The 28,000-nt window shown below is 44.3% G+C and overlaps 1 protein-coding gene across 1 annotated transcript; it reads left to right on the forward strand.

The window, feature by feature from the left end:
- The first annotated feature begins 4,313 nt into the window (after positions 1–4,313).
- On the forward strand, positions 4,314–5,144 carry LOC147902910 (uncharacterized). The gene has a single exon (XM_087373799.1). The coding sequence runs from the start codon at positions 4,337–4,339 to the stop codon at positions 5,048–5,050; it is 714 nt and encodes a 237-aa protein (XP_087229925.1). The 5' UTR covers positions 4,314–4,336; the 3' UTR covers positions 5,051–5,144.
- The last annotated feature ends 22,856 nt before the right edge of the window (positions 5,145–28,000 follow it).

A 28,000-nucleotide genomic window follows, 5' to 3' on the forward strand; every position in this document is an offset into this window, starting at 1 on the left:
AAGACACTTGGGGTGCTTTTAACAATTTCCCAGAAGTGACTTCATGTGCACCTTGAAAGTGTGTGATTGCCAAAGTATGTGTTTGAAGGGAGGGAGAAAAGAAATTTCAACAATTTTCAGTAAGTGACCTCATGTGCATCTTGAAAGTGTGAGATTTCCAAAGTGGTTGTTTCAAGGGAGGGAGAAAATGAATTTGGGATTCTGATTTACGTTGGAAGTAGCATTATTAAGAAAGCAAACATATTTGTTCTATGGGCTATGCTTTTGAGACAACTGAAACTTACTTGCTAGGTTTATTTATTGAAAGACATGTTAACAAAAAATTTTTGCAAAAAAAAAAACTATGGCAACAGCTGCCTGTTGATATGTTGAGGCATGGGAAAACTAGCTACAACGAGCCAGCAAAAAAGCAATAGTGTAGCTAATCATTCATGACTTCTGAGTGACTATCGTCTTCTACAAGATGTCCAGTTCTATCTAGCAATGCATCGTCAAGACACAGCCGTTCTTTCGTATTTCTTTCCGAGCTGCCCAACAACAAAATGCACTTGTAATAAGATTCGTCAAAACATGAGTGCATCAAATTGGACGTGCAAAAATCAAGTATTACCTTCTACATAGACTTACTGCGCAGCGACACGAAAAATAGTTTTGAGAGTTTTGGGGGTGCTCTTGTTTATCGTTGAGTTTTTGAGAAGCGATGCGTCTTTTGATGCATATTTTGGCGATACCGACACATACCCTTGGCTAGCGAGAGCGCATACGGGTTCCGTAACAATCACTGTAGTCATTCGGTATTCATATGAGGAACGAAGGTCTTGCCAAACAAAAAAATCGGACTGCAGATAAAGACGGTAGTGGAAGCAATGGAAGAAAATGAAGGAGAGGAGCTAAAATGCAGCACGAAACTACATATGGCTATAGCAGTGAAGAGACACGTGCAGCAGTGGAAACGAGGTAAGGTAATGAAGAAAGGAAGGACTCAATTGAAGTTGGGAGACCCCTTAGGAAGAATGACCTTGGTTTTTCACATTGTGCGATCCTTCTTTGGTTTCAAGAACCTTGCTTTGGGCTTTCTTTGCGACGACTGCCTACTTTCGGGAGTTCTGGGGAACATCTACAGTAGCAAGGGGAACATCTGTAGCAGCAATGGGGAGTTGTACAACATAAGCGAGGAACGGAACAGAAGAAACCATAAATATTATAGAAACTTGAAAATTCACGTACCTCGATAACGCGACGTAACTTCTTGAGCGCACCCTGGTCGTGGCTCAGCCATGCTCATCATGTCTATGAATGAGCCAAATGAAAGTAGAAGCACACAAAGTGTTCATAGAGAAGTGGAACACTTCCTCTTCAAAGGGTCATTGGGTTTTTTAAAGGTCTAGAATAATCTATGAGCTCATTGACATGTATTTTTTTCAAGGCTCCTCCTCTGAAAAGTGAGGAACATTTAGCAACAACTCATATATGTTTAGGAGTAAGTATCATGATGTTTAATACTATTTTCCGTACTCATGCCTAGTATATGGTAGTCTAGCCCATCTTTTGGCGACAACCTGAAAGAATATGGCTTTAAGATCCCATTTTAGTCAAGTCTTTGGTGATATTTTTTAATTTTGGAGCCATTTTTTCACCCAAAAATCCTTTGGGCTCATTAATTAGCATTTGAGGTAATGTGGTTGAGTAGCAATGTCGGTTGTCACCATTTGCATCCTTTATAAATCCTTATTTTTTTGGTCACCACTTAAATATTTGGTCACTACTTGAATAATAAATTCATCCACCATATATAAAGATTTAATGTGACTAATGCTCTTCTTGTTATCCATAAACTATTAACCATAATTGCAGTATTTAAAAGATGCCATGATCCAAATTCAAATGTTGCTTCTAACTTTGTATTGTTTCTCACTGTGAAAAAAAATATTCATCAAAGGAAGCATATGCAATTGTTGAATTGTGTGGAGGAGAAGAGGCCTAAATCTAGCAAGATTGAGTGCTTAACTCCATTCGGATTGGGTGTTCAACTTCTTTGCTCGAATGGACACAATTGTAGCATATGATCTCTTCAAAAGGTATGCAATGTGATATCTTTGACAAAGATATAGCTTGAAGAAGTTGGTATGGGTGCATGCACATTTGGACCCTGTTGTAGTTGTAGCTACAAGATCGGTGGTGATGATTGATGGAGGGATGGCCAAGTCGAGTTTTTGGTTGAAATTGAAGAGATCTTTGAGCAAGGGAACTATTAGATAATAAAAGGAGTCATTGCAATAGTGGATATGCAAGTAGAGGACACCATCTAGATAGATCAAGTGTTTGGTCCTTTGTATTAGGGAGTGCTTGTAGTGTAGGCAAACATCTTCATATGTGTTCCAAGAAGATAGAACAGACAAAGGAAATAGAGGGAATATGAAAACGGAAATGAAAAGTGAATACAGAGGTGAAAAGATGACTACGAAACTGCACCTTTTTCGAATTGTCCACTCGAAGTGTCCATGGCGTCCGCGGAGAACTGTTACTGCGAATGAGTCGACCCGTGCTTTTTGTCACCTTCGCCTCCCATGATCATGAACAGATTCAGCAAAGCAACGACGATTGATAGCATATAGCCACACTCCCGCCATGCAACATTGAGCGTCGATTTTATAGAGGAAGGCAGGCATGGGGAATATCACGAGAGGAAGCATTGATGACCCAATTAGTAGTTGCTCTATTCGCCCATACCGCTCCTGTTAAGAGAAAGGAGGGGGGGCGTCGAGCGGATGCAATCCACAGTTGCCGTCTCTACCCATGCACTTGTTGTCACCAGACTCAGAGATCTTCTCGTACCGACTTTGTCAGTTGTTGCAAGCGCAAAACTAGCGCCGGACCATGTCATTTGCAAACAAATGCATGGCGTAGTTGTTCGCCGATCAAGAGGGAGACTGCATGGATGTTGGGGTGAGCCTAGCTGTAATGCATATACCCAGCCCAACTCACAGCGATTTCAAAACAGACACACCACGATTTACGTCATTACAATACGCATTTGCAAGTCTTGTGTAGCGATCGGTACCTCGGGCATTATAAAACGGGTTGTGTTGTATGAGGGCTACTACAGGAATGAGAGAGTATGATCGAGAAGGACGTTAATTGCTACAATGAATGAGGGAGGGCGATAGAGTTAGCCATTGGAGGTATCTGCTCTTGAAATAGGGAGCTAAAAGCTTGGCTGTGAGGTATATGTGCGGTGCGTGATAGTCACCCGTGACTTTGTTGTAGACATGATGCTCGAGCTGACCATCTACTGCCAACCCATTCAACATTGTGCGATAACAAATCTCATCTCACGCCTTCTCGAGTTCTTCGGAGTACTTACTGTTCAGCTCGATTCCAAGGCGTATTCTGGCATAACACGAGTACAACTTTCATCGTCGCGCAAAGCGAACTTCGCCAACATCCCATAGAAATTGAGCTTGGCAACACACGTTTGCTGTACGCTGGATCCTTGCAGCCCGTTGCGTGCTCCACAATGTACTCCCAAAAGGGTCGCGCATCGTCCTCGTATCCACACACGAATCAAACCTGAATCGTCCTCTCACCTTAGCTGAGAGCAAGACCATGGCTGAGCATAAGCCCAACGCTATCTGTTCGAGATTTCTTTCTCCCAGCCTTGCACCCCATATTTCCTCCCGATGTCCTGATACACCTGCAAATGCCACAGGCATGCATGCATGCATTTGTACCCCTCGATCGGGTTTGTTGCAGTGCTTAATCCTCTCCAATCCTCGCTTAAGCAAGAGGCTCTGTAGAGGCCGTCTTGTGTGGCTGCAAAAGACTCGAGAGCTAGATCTCTCAATCCACCGGTGCAAACAGGCCAACAACCGTTCGCATCATCGCTGCGCAATGTAGCAATATGTCTATCTTCTTAGCAATCGATAATTTGAAGTATCTTGTTCGACTTGGAAGCAAAATCTTAGCAATCGGCGACTATAAGCTGGAGAAGGACGAAGAAAAAATCGGAGAGCAACGAATTGTAACGTTCAATGCGAGCAAGACGAACAATGAGAAGCGCAGTTGAAGAAGCATGCACGAAACACGCAATGAGAGATAGCCAACCAATCAAAAACTGAAACGTGTGTTAGTAAAGCGAGGATCTAATCGCTTAGTTGGCACGAAACAATTGGGCAAACTAAAAAGTGACTAAAATAATTAGGAAATAATTAGTTTTGGCTTCTTTGGGTGAGCCTTCAGTGAGACTACGGCAGGCCAATAATCATAATCATAATCATAATCATATTCATAAAGGACAAAAGAAGCTAGTGGATGAAGAGAGAGCATTATCAAGGACATGAAAACTTGGCAATTTTGCATGCCCAAGAAAATGCTATGTGAAGGCATGGCTATTTCTCTGCCTTACGTTGCCCAGTCTACCTCTTGGCTACATTCCCCCTGCCCTTCTTCTTCTTCTTCCTCCCCTTCTTCCTTTCCCCCTTCCCCCCTTCACAGATCCTTCCCCTCCCCCAACGCACAGCCACCCATCTTCAGCTCCCACGCCCACATTCGAGACGTACCGCTGCTCCTCGGAGTATGGCAAGCCCACGCTATCCCTGCTGAAGAGGTTAACCTTCAAGATGAACCGGAAGAGCAAGGATCGGTTCACGCTTCCGAGAGTAGCCCACCGGAAGATTTGGAGGTAGCGAAGGAAGCAGTTGGGTTCCACCCAGACACCCCGACTGCTGATATGAACAAAGGAAAAGGTACAGCTCTGTCTAATTCTCTCTTGGTTTTCCGACGCCTTCTGGAGCGCCCCCCCGATAGTGGACAATCGATAGCGCAAGCGGGTCGGTTGGTTATACAGAGGGTGGTCTCTGATGCGGAAGCTTTGCGTCGACAAGGGGGCGTGAATCAGCAAGCATGTTTCGAACTCTTAAGAGTACTTCGCTTCCTGGAAATGGACCTTCAGCTCGTAAGTGCTGCTCGTAAGCATGAAACGCTTGTACATCGGCTTGAGGCTGCTAAAGTACATTGTAAGAACGCTATTGTTATAGCAAATAATCTATAGACATGATGTATACTCTGATTGTATGCTACGTATGCGTACCGGAGCTTCTTATCTATTAAACGACTCAGTCATGCTTGAATGTGCGTGTTTTTCTCCTGCCACTCATTCTTAACATACTTTCAGCATGTATACAGTACCTGGTCCGGGTAAAATCAATCTAATTTCTTTAGAATTCTAGGAACTGTCATGGAGAGAGAGAGAGAGAGAGAGAGAGAGAGAGAGAATGGCAACGAGTGCCATTGATGCAGAATGTACGGCAAGATGAGTGGCGTGTGGTTCATGGAATTATTACTAAAAATATGATACTCGATTGAGGCTTAGACTTCTTATCGATGAGGCTTTGTTGCTTTGCCATTTGAGCGATGCGAAGTATCTCTACCTCCTTATACTTTGGGCCCCTCGATGCTAGCTCTATATTACGCAGCTTGGTGCTTACATATCAATCAAGAAGATTTATGCGAGTCACCTAAGAACTAGTGCTTCCAGCAAGGAGTTGTTTTTGTGCTCTTCTTGATTGCTGGAATAACATGAAAGGGTAGACAATCCTGGTCTCGTTACAGTTGATGTCTGCATTGTGGAAGGGAAGCTGTTGTTATTTTCAATAGTATCTGGAAATACGTACATCTACTTGCCTCACATCTCCAATCACAGGTCATTCGCCTTTATCAATGCTATTTCCCCCTGCTTCATTCCATGTTCCTCTAAAAAGGCGGCCAGTTCAGCTCCATGGCTGCTATTGTTCAGCTCTACGTCTGCTCAGTGCATGACCTGGAGCTATGCCCCACACTTCTAAGGATCAGCATTATGGAGTTGAATAAGCCTGATCCCTGGAGTTTTGAAGAATTTTATGTCACTCACCATCTGGCACGTCTGGTTTATCTTATTTGGTGCGGTGCATTATCAGCTCGATTGTCTGAGCAATTTCTGGCTCGTTTGGGAGAGACTAAAATGAAATCATTATAGTCTTCACAAGCAGTTGTAGCTATAATGAAGAGAATGTAAGACTACTTTTTATTCTACCTTCTTCGTCAGTGCTAGCTATTACCATCAACATAGCATTAAATAACCACTAGTTAATTCTAAAGCATATGGATACTTATACCAATGCTTTGTAATCATTTGTTTTTTTGGAGATGGGACAATGCTCCAAAATTAGTGGTGACGTGCTTACACTATTTGTATAGTTATGTAGGCCTAGACTTGTAAGGGACTCATTTGGACCCCTAGATCCCTGAAAACCCCATAAAATTTAAAATTATTACATATATGAAGCATGGATATGCTAGTCCAAAGAGGACTCACGTGACTCATCCTCATCATCATCCTTTTCTTGCTCTACTTCTTCCTCCTCTTCTTGATCTTCTAAGTTCTTATTGCTCATTTTTATTAAAGACGGCATGGGAGTCGGGACAGAGTTCCCTCTTGAGCCTCTTTTGCACGTCTCTCAAATCTTCAAGATAAGTTACGACCTAAATCCAAAAACCCAAGTAGAAGGACCATAAAACCTTAACAAATGAGAGAGTGGGGAACAAAGAAAAGGGATTGTTGAAAAAGGAGAAAGCAGTGGGATAAATCTCACTAACTCTGTTGAGAGCCTGGATGACAAGAAAGAGGGAGGTCAGAGGATTTAGTACATGTAGTACAGAATACAGAAAACTTTGAGGAACAACTGTTGGATGTAGACAAAGCTCCCATAGATGAGATTGAAAACCCTTTCATCAACAGGGAGATCTAGAAGGGAAATTTGAAGGAACTGAATGGGCAAGATGGTAAGTGTAACATTCAACGGTAATCTGATTGTGCAATCACAGCAAGACCTTCTTTAAACTTGTAGCGAGGAATTAGCGTTATGCACCATAGAGAGAGAAAGGAGATGAGGGTAGAGAGAGAATGGAGTCAACAAGCGATTGGGTCCCTATACCCACTCAGGGGAGAATTTGCTTTATACTTGGAGAACTGAAAGATACAAATAACACTCTTTGAGAGAGCACGGAAACGTGCTTTTGAAGAGTACACTGTGCACACATATTGCAGACCCAAAGACCTGAGAGGCAACACCCACCAATACTGAGACCTTGATGCTGTCCAGACTAACGATGTAGGGCACTTCTGCAAGGCAAGGAAGAGACGTGTGCTGTCCATCGGGATGCAGGGTTATTGCGTGAGTGAGAGTGAAAGCTAGGAGTAATAGATTCTAAAAGAGAGCTGAGAGATGTCTGAAATATAGAGCTGAGAAATGAGCTGTGCAAAACTGTAAATAGAACTGTAAAGAGCTGCTGAAAAAGCACCCAAACCTTACTCCGTTTGCTGGTTCGATCAGAGGCCAAACTCTGGAAGTGTCAAGGCTGCACAGAAGGGGCTGGAGGGGAGCTGTTGGAAGTGCTGAAGGCTGGGAGGCTGAGTGAAACCGGCCTTCAGAACCCCAAAGGGTGGTAAACCACAACTATCTCTGATCACGCCTTCAATTACAGCCACTTAGCACCCAATTAAACACGCCACGTCAAATACATAAAAGAAAATACAGGTGAGGCTAGAATGCCCCTGCTCAATGATCACACAGCGACACCGATTGGCCCCAAACACTTGGCACCCCTTGCGGTATTTCTTTATTCTTCTTTAGTGAAAAGTCATAGCAAAATTCCAACCAGGGCACACCCTGAACTGATCCCACTGGCTATCACTGTTCACTGGCCCACACTAGGCACACACTACATCAAACTAGCAAACTGTGCATCCCAACTGCTAGAGCAAGGCATAGGCATCCTCTGACCTCAACAACCTGGGTTCACCCTCTGTAATTGGATGATTGCAACAAACCTGGGGAATCCCATAGACAACCGCGAATAGAAAAACTAGAGACAAATCCCACAGTGAAAAGAAAGAGAAATTGGGATGGAATTCCGAGATTGCATGCCCACAGCATGGGCTGCAGCCAAAAACACCTGCTCCACACTAGATCAGGTTCCCGTGGTATCCAGAACCCCGCCAAAGATCTCAAAACAGATATTCACAGCAAGAAACCCTAATTTGCAGCAACAAAAGTCTGCCTTGGGCTGCGTGCAAGTGCAAAATGCATGCAACAAGGTCGTTACAGGCTGTACGGCCTGTCTGTACAGTCCGTACACAGTTCCTGCAGCTTGGGGAGATTCCATACAATCTGTACGAACTGCCTGTCAGTCCATACACCTGAAAATTCTGCCGTACAGCAGCAGGTTAGTGCCAGGAAGGGCTCCAGCGATTCGTAGATGGTGCTCCTTGGCTTGGACTACGTGCACAGGACTGGAAAGCAAGGAAACAATGAAAAAACAGCGACCAGATAGCAATCAGCAGCCTTGAGAAGGTCTGGCGCAGCAAACAAGAGAAGAAGAAGAGGGTGAATTCTCGAACAGGCTCCAAATTGGACGCCAACTGCCCTAATAGGAGGGAGATGCTAAAATTGGAGCTGATGGGCAGCATGCCTGACACATGGCACATTAATGCCCCTAACCCCCTATACCAAGGAAATTTTCCTAGGGGCAACTTGTAAAGGCTCTAATCCCACTAACCAATAACAAACATTGGTACTGTCTAGGGGCAACCTTTTTAATCCTTTTTAACCCCTCTTCCCATGTGAATCTTGGGAATCTATTTGGGGGCAAACTTCCTAGCTCCGTCACACCTCTCCGCGAGGTCAAAGTGATGCCATGCCTTGATTCTAACAGTTAGGTCTAGCCAGTGTGTCGAGTTAGATGTTAACACTAGGGGCTTTCAGGAACTCACCGATCCTCTAAGTCAGTCCCCCATGGCCAAACTGGTTACAAACTTAGTCATAGCTTATTTGCTTACAAAATTCACGTCCCCATGACATACCCCCCTCTTGAAACAGCAAACATAATGGTTTGCTGCTCCAAATTATAGCAAATAACAATGAAAGAGATAGGGCATGAATAACCCATCCAATGATATACAATGATATACAACTGGCCATGAACAAATGGTCTAGGAGAGCACATGAATCCATCCATAAGTCCAAGCATAACAAACTGGAGTGACTAGTACACTCATCATAAGGGTCTCATGGCAGAAACACTCTCAGCTGACAGCACCTCGGGTGAACATGAAGTATCACCAAGCGACCCTATGCTACTCTGTGAGCTGTCCGTCCTGAGGTGGAGGCATGGCCCCCACGTGAGCACCAGGTACTGCTCCAGACTGATGCTCAGCTGAACCTGTATGTCCCTCGACCGCAGTCGGTATAAGCTGAAATGCATCCAAATAGGTGAATCTACTAGTTGACCTTCCTCCAACCACTTCGCATCCAGCGCTGAATAATTCTTAAACTTTACTTTCCTGTCAAAGTGTGCCAAAATCTGCTCAGGAATAAGTACCTCATCAAGCTCTACAACCTCGGGCTGATCCTTATGGAGCATATCATCTGGCACTTCAGCCTGTAAGCTACATCATTTATCGGTGCCAAAACTTGGAAAGGACCATATGTTAGAAATGACCCAACAGAGGGTACATGCAGCGGAAGACTTATAGTAATGCCCAGGAGCTCACACAGTGTGGAAGACTTATAGTAATGCCCAGGAGCTCACACAGTGTGGTGTGGGTGTGGAATCACAAATTTCTTTACTTATGTGCATACAATAGGTGTGCAGACTCATCAATAGACAATGAACCAACCAGATAGAGAAACCACCAAAATATATATATTTCCGTCCAAAACTATGGACACAATACAAAAGAGACAGATCCAGAGTCCCACCAATGATGTGGTCCTCTGATCTTACCACAAGGTCCTTCTCCTATCTGCTGGCTATCTCTAGACTCGAGTCCGCGTGCTCCACCTCGAGCTTCTGTAGACTTTCCGTCCAGATCCCTTCCACCTTGCTGTCTTTGCACCAGCCTAGGTGGGCAGCTCTTCCAGCTCTCAGTCTGCAGCTCGTTGTCACCTTCTTCACCTCCTGATATATAGGCCCAAGAGAGGGTTCCTTGGCTGCTCCAATCTGCTGGTTCCTGCTGCTGCAAGTGATGATAAGTGAGGCCTCAAGGACCTCCTTTTATAGGCCCCAAGGGCTGGTAAAAATACCGACCAGCCTGCAGCAGACTGGCCGACCAGACTGGCCGACCAGTCTGTGGCTGGTCCAGCCCTATAAGGGCTCACAACCCGGGGCTTTTATGGCCCAAACTTCCAGGGCCTTTGGCCCTCCAATCAAGGCAGGGGTCCAGCCTATATAAGGCATGCCTTCTGCCCACAGACAGTCACATTTGCTGCTCCACATCTGCGCCTGCACATCCTGCGCCTCTGCCAGGCCCTTCCCAGCCATGTGTCCTGCACCGTACTGTCCCATACATCCTGCTGTCCTGACCCGCCTGTACCGTGCCATCATCAGGGTCTGTTGCAGGCCCTTCACCTGCCCACTACCCTCGCCATGCTGACGCCATCTGCAGGTCGCAATCTTGTGAGGTGCTGCCCATGTGGCAGCCCCCTCTCTTTCTTCTCTCTTGGGCACATCCTGCCCTAGGTCTCCCTCGCCCACGCACTCATTTGGGGGCTTACAGATGGGGAGGTGACCTTTCCAACACCCCCTCTCACCGACACATCTCGGCCCAATGCCAACACGTCGATGACGATGCTCCAGTAACTCCCTGGTCGTAGTCCTCTGGAACTTTTTGGTGTCGAAATCTTTTCCTGGCTTTTCATCCAGTGGCTCCTGTTCCACCAGGTCCAGGTCCGGTTCTGCTTCCGCACACCATCCTAGTACACAGGTCCATCTTTGGTAGCACCTCCTGGTACCACCTCCTTCAGTCACGTTCCCGCTTTTGAACTCGAGCAATCCAGCCGTCACGATCTTCCAGTCATCCCCCTCATAATGAGTGAACAACCTGGAGTCTTCCAAGCACCATGCTTTGAGGGTCTGTTTCAACCCGTCCTTCCTGTGGCAAGGTCTGCAACCAATGAATATTTCCAGACAACCTGGACCATGAACTCTCGCTGAGTTCTCAAGCAGGTACTCTTCTGGCTTCAGTACTCTTTGTCAATCACCTTCTAGTAATCTGTGTCCAAGATTTGAAGAAGCACCAATACTTCCCCTTCTGCCTTCGAAGAAGGCCAATTCCTTCCAATCTCTTATCACCTGAGACAAATGAAGAGTAGAATCTCTCCACAGCATGCTATAAAGGCTCAAATGCAGAATATCAAATACATACCAGACTGTTGTACTGCTTGAATGTTCGCTCTGAAAGCAAACCCTCATTGAGGCACCCACCAAGCGCTTGTGTAATCCTGTACTATCTCCTTCTGAACTCCAGCATCCATCTGACCATGAGACCCTAGGGCCTTCCATGGAATCCACCCTCGTGTCAGTGTCAACAGCCACACGTGGAAGGTACCAAGTGCTCCATGCTGTCCTTCACCTTCACAAAGGCATCTGACTCCTCGTCGACCCACATCTCTATGTGAGACATCCTCACTGTGATTTCTGGATCAACATATCTGACCTCGGTAACACTCGGTGATGTCACCAGGAACAACTCCTTGATTACCACATTTGCTTTGGCCTCTCCCTCTGAATCTGAGCCAGACTCCTTTTTGTTTTTCAGATCCGCCTTTTTCTTTCTGCAGTCCTTTGCAAAATGTCTTGGCGTATCACAGTAGAAGCACTTCTTCTTATGCTTCCTCTTCGAAGTCCCCTCGTCGTCAGAGTCGTCTTTCTTGGACTTGCCACTGTTAGGCTTGCGGAATCCTTTGCCATCGCCTTGTCGTCTTTGTCCTCATTGTAGAGCTTCTCCCGAGCTTCCTCCTGTAGCAGTAATGGACCCAACTCCTCAAATGTCAGAGGTTTGGTCCTCTGTCCTGCTGTCACAGCCGTAACAAAGCTCTTGAAACTCCGAGGCAGTCTCCTCAGTACCATCAAGGCCAAATGGCATGAGTCTGTCTTCTAACCAATTGCTGCCAGCTGATCCCTCACCACCTTGACCTTCGTCAAATGGCTATGTACCGTATCTCCTTCCATATCAAGATTGTAGAGTTGATGCTGAAGAAGCACAATCCGAGAGGTGGTCTGTCTCGTACAGATCCTTCAGGGTGGCCCACGCCTCTACTGACGTCTCGGCCAACTAGATATGTGGAACAATGGAGTCCGCCGTAGTCCCTATGATTATTGCCAGGGCATGGGCATCTCTGTCTTCCCAAGCTTCAAGCTCCTCTCTGTCTACTGCCGTGAGTATCTCCCCTTTCGTGTCCACCATGTCCTCCGGCTTCAACTCCACTCGCGTGGTCAGCTTCCACAACTTCCGAGCCACTAAATGACTCCGGATCTTCACTTTCCAGATCGGGTAATTAGTCCCGTCTAGGTTCCCAGACTCTCCAAAGTTAGGGATAGTGAAAGAGAGAAAACTGGGGGAGGAGGAAGGGAAAGCAGGGGCTGAAGAGGCTGTAGAAGTCGACATCTCTGCTGTCTATACCACATAGCAAAGTCAACCAAACTCAATTTCAGTAAACCAGAACTCTGAACTCACCTGACTGAACTTGAGTCACCCTCCTTCTGGCAAGAGCACAATCCTCTAGTCGTGGAAGTTGATTCCCTATAGCTTCTGAATCCGGGTCGTCCTTCAGCAAGGTCCCTGCCTTCAGGCTCCCACACCTGTGAGCCTCCTACTTGGGGTCTGATACCATGTTAGAAATGACCCAATAGAGGGTACACGCTGCGGAAGACTTATAGTAATGCCCAGGAGCTCACACAGTGTGGTGTGGGTGTGTAATCACAAACTTCTTTACTTATGTGCATACAATAGGTGTGCAGACTCATCAATAGACAATGAACCAACCAGATAGAGAAACCACCAAAATATATATATTTCCGTCCAAAACTATGGACACAATACAAAAGAGACAGATCCAGAGTCCCACCAATGATGTGGTCCTTTGATCTTACCACAAGGTCCTTCTCCTATTTGCTGGCTATCTCTAGACTCGAGTCCGCGTGCTCCACCTCGAGCTTCTGTAGACTTTCCGTCTAGATCCCTTCCACCTTGCTGTCTTTGCACCAGCCTAGGTGGGCAGCTCTTCCAGCTCTCAGTCTGCAGCTCCTTGTCACCTTCTTCACCTCCTGATATATAGGCCCAAGAGAGGGTTCCTTGGCTGCTCCAATCTGCTGGTTCCTGCTGCTGCAAGTGATGATAAGTGAGGCCTCAAGGACCTCCTTTTATAGGTCCCAAGGGCTGGTAAAAATACTGACCAGCCTGCAGCAGACTGGCCGACCAGTCTGTGGCTGGTCCAGCCCTATAAGGGCTCACAACCCGGGGCTTTTATGGCCCAAACTTCCAGGGCCTTTGGCCCTCCAATCAAGGCAGGGGTCCAGCCTATATAAGGCATGCCTTCTGCCCACAGACAGTCACATTTGCTGCTCCACATCTGCGCCTGCACATCCTGCGCCTCTGCCAGGCCCTTCCCAGCCATGTGTCCTGCACCGTACTGTCCCGTACATCCTGCTGTCCTGACCCGCCTGTACCGCGCCATCATCAGGGTCTGTTGCAGGCCCTTCACCTGCCCACTACCCTCGCCATGCTGACGCCATCTGCAGGTCGCAATCCTGTGAGGTGCTGCCCATGTGGCAGCCCCCTCTCTTTCTTCTCTCTTGGGCACATCCTGCCCTAGGTCTCCCTCCCCCACGCACTCCTCATTTGGGGGCTTACAGATGGGGATGTGACCTTTCCAACACATAGTACCACATCTTCAACTTTGTGTACACTTTATCCTTGCCTTTCTTCTTCTTTAGCCGTGCTTTCTGAAAACGCAGCAGCACCCAATCTCCTTGTTTCAGGATCATTTCACGGCGGTGCTTATATGCTGCCCTTTTGTGCTTATCCTGGCTTTTCTGGAGGGCTGATTTGACTTGATGATAGGAAACATCTAGACTTTGCTCAAACGTGTCCGCTTAAAAAATCTTCTCCTTCTTATGCAAAATGAGTGGAACCTTGCGTTCCCCTCCCACAATTTCAAAGGGTTCTTTTCCTTTGGAAGAATGCACCGTATCGCTTCAAAAATCTTCTCCTTCGTATGCAAAATGAGTGGAACCTTGCGTTCCCCTGCCACAATTTCAAAGGGTGCTTTTCCTTTGGAAGAATGCACCGTATTGTTGTATGCAAACTCGACAGTGGCAAAAACTGCTCCCATTTTGATTGCTTATCTGAAACATAGCACTTGAGGAGATCCAGGGCAGTGGAATTCTCCTCTTCGGACTGCCCATTTGACTCTGGATGAAAAGAGGACAAAAAATTCAGAGATGTACCCATGTTTTCGAAAAGACCTCTCCAAAAAAGACTAGTCATTCTGGGATCTCTGTCACTGACAATTGATTGAGGCATCCCATGATGTTTGAACACGTGTCATAAAAAGTCTTGCCATTTGATCTGCTGTAATCTTTTTCCTTACGGGAATGAAATGGGCTTGTTTGCTGAATCTGCAAATTATAGTCCATATCCCATCATGTCCGCTGGATGTACGAGGCAAATCAAATATGAAATCCATGGCAATACCCTTCCAGGGCCTATCTAGAATAGGCAAAGGATGCAACAGCCCCGCAGGCTTTTGCCTATCGTATTTCACCTTCTGGCAAGTGATACATGTCCTGACATAGGCATCCACATCCTTTCTTAACGTAGGCCAGTAAAAATAATGTTCCATAGCCTTAACTGTAGCCTCAATACCTCTATGACCAGCATATGGTGGAGCATGACTTTTTGTGAGAACCTTATGCCTAAGCTGCCTGGTTACATAGAGTCTCCCATGCATCATCATAAAACCATTCTTGAGGGCATAATGGTCATGCTTTTGTCCAGCCACAAGCTGGACAAAAGCATGTGGCTGGACAAAAGCATACTAGAGGCTTTTTAGACACTGCATCTAGATGTGGCCTCCTCGAAAGAGCATTTGCTACCACATTTTTATTGCCCGGCACATGCACAATCTGAAAATGGAACATAGAAAGAAAATTGGCCCATCGCATGTGCTTCTCAGACAGCATCCTCTGTAGTACCTGAGGGACTGATGGTCTGTCTGCACATAAAAATCAGCACCCACAAGATAGTGCTTCCATGTGGTATGTTAACTACCTTCTCTGTTTCCTACTGCAGATCACGGGAGTAGCACCGATATTATTCCACCCAGCCTTTCTTGCTGAAATGTGAGAGCTAGCTGAGAATTCGAATTCCAAACATACGTGAAAGCTCATTCTCACCTCTCACTAGCTTCAACAAGCCCCATCTCCCTAGATGGATCTAGATGCCACATGTCATCATTATAGGGCCTTACTAATGCCACATTTCACCTCTCTTGGGATGCTTTAGTTTCCTTTGCCCCTAGGCACATTTCTTGCATTAGACCCTTAGCCTTAGATCCACCTAGTCTGGTGCAATCAACCCTCCCGATCATTTACATGAAGCGCAAACAAATTGATTACAAATATAGATCCTTTAAGGGAAATGTCGACTGATTCTTCCGAGGTCATGCTACCTCGGCTAGAGCGTAAGATTCCTTCCCTCTTTAGATATCAGCGTCCTCGATGATAAAGTTTGGGAAGACTCTCGGCAACTGGTATACGGATTCCCAGGTAGCTTCGGATAGAGGCTGACCATGCCATGCAACCAACACCGTGGGTATCTTCCGATTTCGTATTTGCATTGTTCCTCGGTCCAGGATTCTTGTTGGTTTGCGCCTCGCATTATCCTCTCTCTCCTGAAACAAAACCACACCTTCGATTAGTGAGTCACCTGTATGTAAAAATTTCTTTAAGCGCGAAACATGAAAAACCGGGTGCACCTTACACCCTTGTGGCAATTCTAATTTATAGCTACTTTGACTATTCTCCTTAGAATTAACCACGGCCCACAGTATCGAGGTGATAACTTAGCACACTCTCCTGAAGTTAACGACTTCGAGTGCGAAGGAACTCTGAGAAAAACTTTTTCTCCTTCCTTAAATACTCTTATAGACCGGTTTTCATCCGCATACACCTTGGCTCTATCCATAGCCTGGCAGATATTAGCTCTCGCAAGTGCTAGCATCTCCCGCATCTGAACCACAAAGTTCGCGGCACTAGGCACTTTCTGAGGTACTCCAACTATAGTTGGATTTGCTGGTCTATAACCATAGTTCAGCTTAAACGGACTGAACCCTGTAGAGGAATGTTTTCTATCATTGTAGGCAAACTCCAACAATGGCAACCACTTGTCCCATGTATGTTGCCTCAATGACACATATGCCCTCAGCATATCCTCTAAAGTCTGGTTGACTCTCTCCGTCTGACCATCCGTCTCAGGATGATCCCCACTACTCATTCCCAACTCAGTCCTTAGTGTTTCAAATACCGCTGTCCAAAAATGATAGGTAAATCTGACATCTCTGTCTGACACTATGGATCTAGGCAATCCATGTAGACGAAATATATGTCTAATAAACAAATCTGCTACTTGCGGGGCACTAACAGACTCTCTAGTCGGAATGAAGGGAGCCATCTTGGTTAGACGATCAACCACCACAAGGATAGAATCATACCCTCCTTGTGTTGTAGGCAGCCCTACAATAAAGTCCATGGAAATGCTCTCCCACTTACTTAGTGGTATTTCCAAGGGCTGTAAAAGTCTGGGTGGCTTCACCCGCTCGGCCTTGCTTACCTGACACGAGAAACACCGTGTCACATATTCATGAATATGCTTTTTCATCTTTGGCCAAAAGAAATCTCGCTTCACGAGATTATATGTCTTCTCGACCCCTGGGTGTCTCGCACACGGGCTATCATGGCACTGTCGAATGACTCTCTGCTTGAGATCATTCTAATTAGGTACTACAACCTTGCCATTTCTTTTCAGCATACCATCCCTTATGGTATATCTTGCATATGTTTGGTCTTTTCTGGATGCTAGGTCATCGTTTTCGTTTTCCCCAGGTTTTAACATATGAGCCTTAGGCCATAAACTCTGGACAAACTCGTCCACCTTTTGAGTTTCTCTAATCTCGGTCATTAGAGCACTCTCTAGTACCACAAAACTCATATTGTGCATAATGCGAGACAACGCATCAGCAACCTTATTATCCTTCCCTCTTCGATACCGAATCGTTAAATTAAACTCCTGCATGAGCTCTGCCCACCTAGCTTGGCGGCCCCTCAAGTCAGGCTGTTTACAAAAATGCTTCAGAGTATCATGATCCACATCCACATAAAACTCTGAACCATACAAATAATGCCTCCATGTTTTCAAAGCATGGATAACCGCATACAACTCTAATTCATGAGTTGGCCAATTCCTTTCAGAGGGAGAAAGCTTCTTGCTTTCAAAGGCTACTGGCCTTCCCTCTTGAAGGAGAACTGCCCCTACCGCAATGCCACTTGCATCGGTTTCCAGGAACAACGGTTTCTGGGGATCAACTATTTTTAACACCGGTCCTGTGACCACAGCTTGTTTTATGGTGTTAAAACTTTCTTGTTGATTCTGTCCCCATATAAAAGGTACTTTATCTGAGGTCAGATCAGTCAATGGCGATACTATTTCGGAATACCCTTTGATATGCCTTCTATAAAATTGGACAAATCCCAAGAATGATCGCAACGCGGTCAGACTCTGAGGGATTGGCCAAGTCAGTATCGCAGCCACTTTCTTCGGATCCATTTCTACCCCCTCTGGAGTTATTATGAATCCTAAATATTCAAGCCTAACCATACACAATATAGTTTTCTTTTTATTTACATAAAGACTGACTTTCCTCAAAGTACTGAACACTATTCTTAAGTGTTCACGATGCTCAGTAATACTTTTACTGAACACTAGAATATCGTCAATAAAATGTACTACAAACTTTTCGATATACGGACGTAGTAAATCGTTCATAAGCATGACAAATGTTGCTGGAGCATTGGTAAGTCCAAAGGGCATTACCAAAAACTCATAATGACCAAACCTGCTTCTGAAAGCGGTTTTATGCACATCCTCGGCTCTAATCCGGATTTGATGGTAGCCACACTTAAGATCTATCTTGCTGAAAATCACGGTTCCATGTAATGCACCTAGCAAATCATCAATCCGAGCCATTGGATACCTGTGCTTAACAGTGATATTATTCAATGCTCTGTAATCTATACAGAGGCGAAACGTATCATCCTTTTCTTCTTTAATATCACTGGCGAAGCAAAAGGTGAGAAACTTGGTTGAATTTGCCCCAACTTGAGGTATTCTTCCAGTTGTGTACGCACCTTCGCCTCTTCAGTAAAACTCATTCTATAGGGAGGTCTATTTACAGGTTCTGCCCCGGAATCAGTTCAATCTTATGCTGAACATTCCGCTCTAGAGGTAACCCATAAGGTAGTTCATCCCTAAAACATTCAGAGAACTCCTCTATTATAAGATTAGCCAGCTTGGCCATCTTACCACTTTGCGTAACATTAGTGCTAGCCGAAGAATCATCAACCGGCTCTACCGATGTTGTGCAAAGGAATAAAAACTCTTCTTGAGCTTTTCAGATTTGCATCACGGAAACCAACGGTCCCTGAGGTATATCTTTTTCACCTCGCAAGACATAAAGCACATCATTCATCTTGAATTGATATACGTGCTTTTTTCAATCAATGGTTGGATTCTTCCTAGAATGCCATGCCATACCCATGGCTATATCTGCATGAGCAAGCTTGGTCATTTCAAAATCAAGCTTCTCAGCATAGTCATGAATACGAAGCTCCAATTGGGTAACCCTTTGGTCCCATACTTCAGTTGAACTTCCATCGGCCATCTTGACTGTATACGCATAGTCAGATGGACTTGTCTTTAATTTCAGCCTCTTCACGAGCTTGGAGTTAATCACATTGTGAGTTGACGCCGAGTCAAACAACACAATGACATCATGATTGGCCACTTGCCCTTTCATTTTAATTAACTCCGTATCATTAAAGGCTGTATACCCCGTTGCTGCGGGCTTAGATAGGATGTTATCAGGTGCACTCGTTACTAGCTTAGCAACAGACACACATAGCAAACAAGGTAGTGACCTCTGAGAAGATCCTGCTAGTTGAATCTGCACCCCTTCCGCTCTTGGACTTTCCTCCATTTCCACATCGCATTCCGAGACTACCATCTCAGCCATCCGACGATCCTTATTACGTGGACAATCCTTCCACTGATGAGGCTGAAGGCAACCAAAACATAATTCTTCTCTTCTCGCTTTTTCTCTTTGTTTTGGGATTAAGGGAGACTTTGACCAAGCCCGGGCTGCCATTGGTGTTACTTTCCTCTTCACCCCAATGGTGGTACTTGATTTAGGAGTTTCAGCTGGTTTCGCCTACTTGGCTTGACCACTCGGTTGAGAACTTCTCCCTTTACTAATCCATTTCTTCTTAAACCCAGATTTCTTTTGGTACCCATACTGGGTTCCAACTTGTGCAAACCCACTTGGTCTGCTGCCCTTGGCATCTTCATAGTTCAAGGCTATGGCTATTGCATCATCCAACGTGTTCGCATACTTAGCCTGAACTTCCATTTTAATCCTATCATTCAATCTAAGTATGAAATATTTCACTTGGATTGATTGAGGCAGGGGTTCATTAACCTTCATTACGCTCTCTTGAAACTTATCAGTGTATTCTGCCACTAATAAATTTCTCTGACGAAGGTTTCTATACTGATCCCAAGCTTGGGATGCTTCGTCAGGAGGTAAGAAGTGTTTCCTGAATTCTCTTTTAAACCCCTCCCAGGTAGTGGATGCTATACGATCTTTTTGTTGCTTAATCCACCACCGATCTGTTGCCTCACTAAACATGTGGGTGGCCTCGTGGATTTTCTTGATATCATTCCTGATTTCACAAATGGCGAACGCCTCGTCCCATTTGTGTAACCAGGTCTCAATGACATCAGAACTATGGTCATTCATCCGACCAGAATACTTTTCCGGCCTATAATTGGCAATATTTGGTACTTTAGCCTTCCTAGGCTTGACCGTATGGACACTAGACTCCGGTTCCATTGAAGCCTTTCCTTTCTCCTCTCGAGAAGGTATGGCAGACATACTATGTATTGCTCTTCTAAGTTCAGACTGCCCTGCATTTGTCTGTAACTGTTGCGCTTATAACTGGTGCAGCATCCTCAAGTAATGCAATCTTGCCAGATAAGATGTGAGCTCCTGGGCGCGACACCTGCTGGGTCGACCGGACTCCTGACTCACCAGGGTCCCTCCTGGAAGCCCCTTCTTCTGCTTCCATTTAGTTCAATGGGTGTTTTGTTTTTTTTTTTTGTTTTTTTTTAAAATTTTATAAACACCGCTAAAACACTGTATTTACAAACTGACACAATTCAGTGTACTGACACTCTGACACAATTCCCTATACTAGGGAATACCTACAATCCCACATGCACACTGACTAGGCATTTGACACATGCATAACCCAAATAGCGTTTTTTCCTATACTAGGGAAGCTCCTGCAAACTAACTCTGATTGAAACACACAGGCATATGCACAGGCATAATCTGTCCTCGCTATAGCATCGTAAATTGCAAACACTGCTACAACCACAAAAGCCTAATCTGTTTCTGACAAAACAGGAATGACAGAACAAAAGGGAAAATGAGTAAAGCGCTCCCTGGTCTAAATCTACCTGAGGGAATCTATCTCAGCTCCACATCGTTCAAGCCCCTACACTCCTGCGACAAGTCTTCAGCCTAGAGCTTTACTTGAGCGTCGATCCAATATTAGCTTACGAGCTGCCTGCGTGGCGTTGGAGGGCTTTGACCGTAAGTGCGCCAGGGAAGCAGGTCAAAAACTATTATGGGCCAGCCAGACACCTAACACCTCGAAGGTCTTCATTCCGTCATAAACCAGGGGCAGCGCCAACACCTTGCTCACGGATTATTCCATGACCACGTCCAAACCCACGAATTGCTTCGAAGGTCTCCCGTAATACGAGCCCCTGTTAAGCCCAAGCAATTATTACGAACAGTGCGGGGGGACCACCACGTCTTTCGTCGTCACGGGCAACAACCCCTCCAAATTTCGTCGATCACGTTTCGTGGACTGTTCACGTATCACGTCGTAGGTCAACGTCGATCAAATCAGCCCGTTGCGTGGAGGTCACGAGTAGCCGAATCGTCACGCACTCCTTGTACCTGACCGCTTCAGATCACGCTGTAAGAGATCACGCTCACGATGCACTTCACGCATCCCACGCTCTCTTCTTCTTAATCCCATTCGGTCAGATCAAAATTCGTCCATCGCTTGACCTCTTCCTGGAGCTCTGATCTTCCGTCACCCAGATCCTCTCTCTCGCCTAGCAACCTGAGGGCTCTGATACCAATTGTTAACTACCTTTTCTGTTTCCTACTGCAGATCACGAGAGTAGCACCGATATCATTCCACCCAGCCTTTCTTGCTGAAACGTGAGAGCTAGCTGAGAATTCGAATTCCAAACATACGTGAAAGCTCATTCTCACCTCTCACTAGCTTCAACAAGCCCCATCTCCCTAGATGGATCTAGATGCCACATGTCATCATTATAGGGCCTTACTAATGCAACATTTCACCCCTCTGTTGGGATGCTTTAGTTTCCTTTGCCCCTAGGCACATTTCTTGCATTAGACCCTTAGCCTTGGATCCACCTAGTCTGGTGCTATCAACCCTCACCTAGGACCTTGACATTAATTCCCTCCCGATCATTTACATGAAGCGCAAACAAATATATTACAAATATAGATCCTTTAAGGGAAATGTCGATTGATTCTTCCGAGGTCATGCTACCTCGGCTAGAGCGTAACATGGTAAGTGCATGAATAACAGCCAACATCTCATGTTCATAAACTTGCATGTGGTACTCTGTATCACTGAGAACCCTGCTTTCATATGCCACAACTCTTCCATCCTACATAAGCACACCCCCAATGCTATGTCCACAAGCATCACAATCGACAGCAAATGGTTTTTGTAGGTATGGTAGAATAATCACAGGGTCTGAGCATAATTACTCTTTGAGTTCCTCAAAGGCTGCAATTTCCCGATCCTTCCATTTGAAAGTGACCCCTTTCTTCTGTAAGGCATATAGAGGTGATGCTATCTCAGCAAAGTAACGGATAAACCGCCTGTAGTACAAGCATAATCCAAGAAAGCTTCGTACTTCATGGATACTCCTCAAAGGTGGCCAATTTCTGATGGCTTCTACCTTAGCAGGATCCATCCTCACTCCATCTGCTGAGATAATGTGTCCCAAGAAGTGGATTTCAGCCATGAAAAATTCACTCTTCTTGGCATTTATAACCAGCTTGTGCTTGCGCAACTCTTCCAAAACTGTGGCCAAATGCTTCTCATGCTCTGCCTCACTCTTAGAGTACACAATGATATCATCGAAGAATGTGCCAACATACTCCCGATGATTTCTGAAAATTCTGTCCATCATCTTGTTGAATGTGGCAAGAGCATTCGTTAACCCAAAAGGCATCACTAAAAACTCATACAAACAAAAGGTTGTCTTGAAAGCTGTTTTGTGCTCATCCCTTGGCTGTATGCGTATTTGGTGATACCCACTTTTCATATCAATACGGCTGAATACTGTGGACCTTTTCATATCAATATGGCTGAATACTATGGACCCTTCCAATCGATCCAGAATGTCATCTATTCGTGGGTTGGAAATCTATTCTTGATTGTGACCTTGTTCAGAGCCCTATCGTCAATGCACATCCGCCATGACCCATCCTTCTTCTAAATAAGAAGCACTGGGGAGCAATAAGGAGAGGAGCTTGCCTTAGTGTCACAAGAAACGTTTCTGGGTTTTGCCAGGCGTTTTGTCTAGAAATGGGCTAAAAATTTGTATTTTATACTAATTATATATCAAACATAAATAATTATTTCCAGATTCTCTCTCTGTGTGAAAAGAGCTTTCAAATACACACATACACACTGAGCACACTCAAAAAGGTAAAAAATAGTAACACTATGGCACCAGGGCGTTTCGCCCGTTTCAGTGCTAGAAATGTTTCTACACGTTTCGCCTAGGCGAAACGTGTTTTCTGGTTACACTAGCGTGGCTGTATCAGCGCTTTTTCCAGCAGCTCCTTCACCTGGCTCATGATCTCCTCCTGTGGGGCTGCACTAACCCGATACAGAGGCTTGTTGGGTGGTGAGCTACCTGGAATCACATCAATGCCATGATCCTCCGGCCTTTCGGGTGGCAATTCCTATGGGAAAGCATCAAAAAAACAATTCTAAAATTGCAAAAGAAAATCTGTCCTGTTTTTATCCAGCTCTGAAAGGCTGGGATTTTGCTCACTCAAAGAGCCCTCTTTTGCAAAAATCAAGTAAGCTGAAAGATGCTTTTTCATTATATTTGTAATAGCACAAGCTGATACAACAGGGATTGACTCTCCCTTATGTTTTACATCAAGAACATGGGTCTTGCCCTGATGAGTAAGTGTCAGCTTCTTGTTTCTGGTGTCAAGCACACCTCTAACTCTGTAACACCAAGGCATCCCCAACAAAACGTCACATTCAGGTAGTGCCATAATGTAGAACTCTTCTGTGTCCACATAGTTTTGAATGTGTAGTCGCAACTTCTCGATGATCGGAGTGACAGGAGTGACCAACTCGGGATTAGACATGTTTGCTTCACACTGAGCTCCCATATCTTCTGCACATATACCCAACTTTGCTGCGAGCTCAGGTGAAATGAAATTCGCTCGGGCTCCCGGATCAAAGAAAATAAGACATTATTGATCCCTGATCTTTCCCCAAGCCCTGCATAACTCTTTTTTTTCCGATTCATGCGTGCCTCCAATAACATTAGGCAACAGATCAGCACTCGGCTTTGGCTTTCCCCCCCTTATGTCATCTTTCTTTTCCTCCTTATGCTCATGCTTTTCTTCTACAAAAGATTTCCTCTTCCGATGAGGGCACTCATGGGCTCTATGGCCTTCCTATTTGCAAATGTAACACTTGTGGGCTTCAAACAGTGCCTGCTTCTCCTCGGGAGACAACCGAGGTTGTGACAAAGGTTGCCCACGCCTCTGGCCTGCAACAAAGGCTGATTTTGCTGGTTTCTCGAACTGCTTAGCCTTTTTAAAATATTCTTTGGCATTTCCTTTGTTTCTTGAGCTGTTTTTAAACCCACTGATTCGTCCTTGCATCAAAGCATATGCTGTATTTGCATTCTCTATTAGTTGAGACAGATTTGTCACCTGTGTTTTTGTGCAATAAACCCTTATCTCTTTAGGCAATCCATAGCAGTATTTCTCAACCTGCTCAGAGAAGGGAACTTGACGGTAAGAGCTGACAGGTAACAAGGCATCCCAAAATTTCTTATTGTATTCATCCAAATTTCTGCAACCCTCTGCATTAAGCTGATGCCACACAGTCATAATGTCCACTTCAAACGTGGTGGTCAGCCATGCCGCTGAAAACAACTGCTTAAACTCAACCCATGTGGTGGGAGCTCTTCCTTGCAAAAGTAAATTAGTCCACCATTGAAGGGCATTACCCTTAAAGAAAGTGGCGGATTTTCTGATTTTTGAGCTCTCCGTGAAGTTACCTCCGGTGTACGCAGCATCAAATTGTTGTAAATACATCAAAGCTTTCAACCGATCCCGCATCCCATTGAAAGTCTCCAACTTTGATTGCTGCCCCACCTTCTTTGAAGTAATTTAGTTTGCCCTTAGACGCCAGATTGTCATACACTGCTGGCTGGAAGTATGGGGGCTGCATCATTCCAGGTACATTAGTTCCAGTTCCCATACTGGGATTACCCATGCCGGGTCCCGTACCAGACATTTGCGGGGTTCCCAAGGAACCACCCAGCATACCAGGCATCCTTGTTTGCATTCTGGGCTGCATCCTCATGTTGGCATACATTACATTTGCATTCCTGGGCTGCATCATGCCTCCCATCATAAGCTGCTGTACCGGCTGCATGCTGGGCTGGAATGGAACATTCTGAGGGCCTGGCATACCCATTCCTCCCATGGGCTGTCCTACCATGGCCTGGAAAACTGATCCACTGCCAAAATAACCTGGTTGCATCACAGGCTCGGGGTAGGACTGCTGTCCTTGATGCACAAACTGAAAATTATTTCCTTGCAAGGGATTTTTTGGCAAATTTGCGGGCTGCTGGGCATTTCCCATGCCAGATCCATGCAAAGGCATATCTGGTGGCTGTCCATTGAAAGATACATGTCTGTGAGTCTTCTTTTTCTTCGCTGCCCGTTTGCTTCTTGGGAGGTGCTTGCAGAATTTCTGCAAGGTTTTGCGTGAGCAATGAGCAAATTCAAAGCTTCCATGGTACTTGCCACTCGTGCTTTATGGAGAGCTTCGGCCTCTGGATCATCTAACTCATCAGACGACTCCTCATCCTGAGGGGCTACATGCATAGACTCAAGGGGAACATGTTTTCCTGCATCAGGTGCATCATCTCCGCGCAGCAAACAAAAGCAGAAGAAGAGGGCGAATTTTAGAACAAGCTCCAAAATTGGGCGCTAGCTGCCCTAATAGGAGGGAGATGCTAAAATTGGAGGCTGTTTGCCTGACACATGGCACATTAATGTCCCTAACACCCTGTACCAAGGAAACGTTGGTTTCCTAGGGGCAACTTTTAAAGGCTCTAACCCCACTAACCAATGATAAACATTGGTATTGTCCAGGAGCAAAGATTCCTAACCTTCCACATGCTACTACCCAAGGTACTAGAAACCCTTTTCCCATTGGGTCCTCTCGAACTGCTAGATGTCATTCTCATGGCATTCTAGTAGAAAAAATCCACATATAACCAACGTAATCTTAGAAATATTTTTTATGCGAGCAACTCAAAGTTAGAAATATAGAAAATGTTAAAACCTTAGCTTTTGCAAAAAACCTAAACATAAAGACCTTTTCTTTTTTTTGAAAAAATTGAAAACATTCATTTTTCAAGGATAGGAGATGTGCAAATGTGTTAACAAACAAAAAACTTTGAAAAGAAACATAAACAATTTTGAGAAAGTAAAGCAAGAACTTAGAAAAAAACACAACTTATGAAAACTATGGAAACTAAAGCAAGCATATATTTTTTCCTTCTTTCTTTGCTCTTTTATCTAGCCTTATAAGTTGAAACATGATACGGAGCATGGGAGCATGTGTATTGAGAGCTCGGGGTGATGGGAGAGGAAGGAGATGTGCAAATAGTACAAGAAGAACCTTGAAATTGATGGGAAAAATGAAGACTAGGATTTTCTCACTAAATCCTTGAAATGAAAATCAAAAAATGCCTCAAAATGAGTGTTGAAAAAAGCATTAAAAAATGTTGAAGCAATTTCAAGGCATATTATTTAATGCTTATTTTAATGGTATATATGCTTTTTTTAAATGCATATATCGATGCTCTTGGTTATTTTTCATCATGTTTAGCGACTCCTCTTATATCAAGGCTTTTAAATAAAATCAATGGATATCAACTTGCATTCTAATTTGGAATTCCAAACTTGGTGGGACTCAATGGCATGTCTACCTCTAGCATCCTACCAATTTTAGTTTGATTTTGATTTCTATAGGCTCATATTTTAATAAATGTAAGATCTTTAATCCTAGCCTTGCCTAGGTACTAAATTAGAGTGTATCATTGGCATGTTAGGCTATATTGACCCATATGCAATAAAACTATACAAGATAATGCAACCATACAACCAACTAACTTAGTTCCAATTTATAGCTACAAAGTGTCACATTTTAATAGGCAGACATGAATCTTTGAGACCTTTAAGTACATATGGGCTTATTGCCTTTGTGGCACCATTGGTTGTTGCTTCATTGGATTCATCATCCCGGGTAAATTGAGCACTTATTTGACCATTGAACATGATGAGAAATAGTTGCAAACTCAAAGCTTGAATTTTTAAGAAATGACAGCTCTTGAGAGCACCATTCCACCATTAAATTGGGTATCAATAGCTTAGGAAAATGCCAAGATATCGGATAAAGTGAGCATGTATTTGATCATCGACGGTAATGAGAAAGAAGTATTGGTAAACCTATGGCTTGAAATTTTAAGAAATGACCAAGTGCTTAAAGCATAGCAATAGTGAGCATAATTTTCTTCTAAAGGAAATCCACCCTAAACATTGTAGGAGTATTTCTCAATGGAGGTCATGTTATATGTGCAAATTGTAAGAACAATAATTCTAAAATGAAGTCAATAATATAGTTTCTCAAGCATCACAAGAATGATACTCCATAAATATGGATGTAGTTATTTAAATTTTTGTTATATGTGAGGGCATAATAGAAAGAAAGAAAGCATGGATAATATGCGAATAAAGTAGAAAGGACGAGAGCATGAATTACTTTCGCCTTAATATGAATACTAATTTAGAGAAATGTTTGCTGAAAACTTTTAGGAAAATGATTTTATTAAGAAGTCTCTATAAGGATATTTAATATTGATGGTAAAGAGAGCAATTATGCTAATGTTGATGAAAAGATGATCCATTATGTAATCACAACTTTGGGTTCAACACAATCATATAAAGTTACCTTCTCATATGCCACTTTTTAAAGCAACAAGCCAATCTTGAAACCTAGTAGCATAGCAAAAATAGTTATATTTTATTCTTTATTGTACAATGAAGATAAAACTATGACTTGTTCTTAAATGTAATATGCATTTTATAGCTTAACCAAGTTTGATAATTTTTTGTGTTTGATTCTATTTTCTTTGGACTTTAGTAACATATATGCTATGATATCTAGTATCATAGTCACTTGCCCTTTCAGAATGTGGTGAAATAGAGGTCCTAGCAGCTCTGCTCTACACACAGAACCTAATTTAATCTCACATTTGGACCCGATGGAAACTGTAATGTCCTAGTAGTCCACTCAAATGCTCAAGTCCCACATAGTCCCTTAAAAGGAGGTGAGGCCTCTTATAAGTTAGAGGTGCTCTGCTTAAGCTCTCACCTCCACAGTGAGGCCTCTTACA

The sequence above is a fragment of the Dipteris shenzhenensis genome, chromosome 4 (assembly GCF_047967505.1).
Source record: "Dipteris shenzhenensis isolate YYH24624 ecotype China chromosome 4, Dip_SZ_1.0, whole genome shotgun sequence".
NCBI lineage: Eukaryota > Viridiplantae > Streptophyta > Polypodiopsida > Gleicheniales > Dipteridaceae > Dipteris > Dipteris shenzhenensis.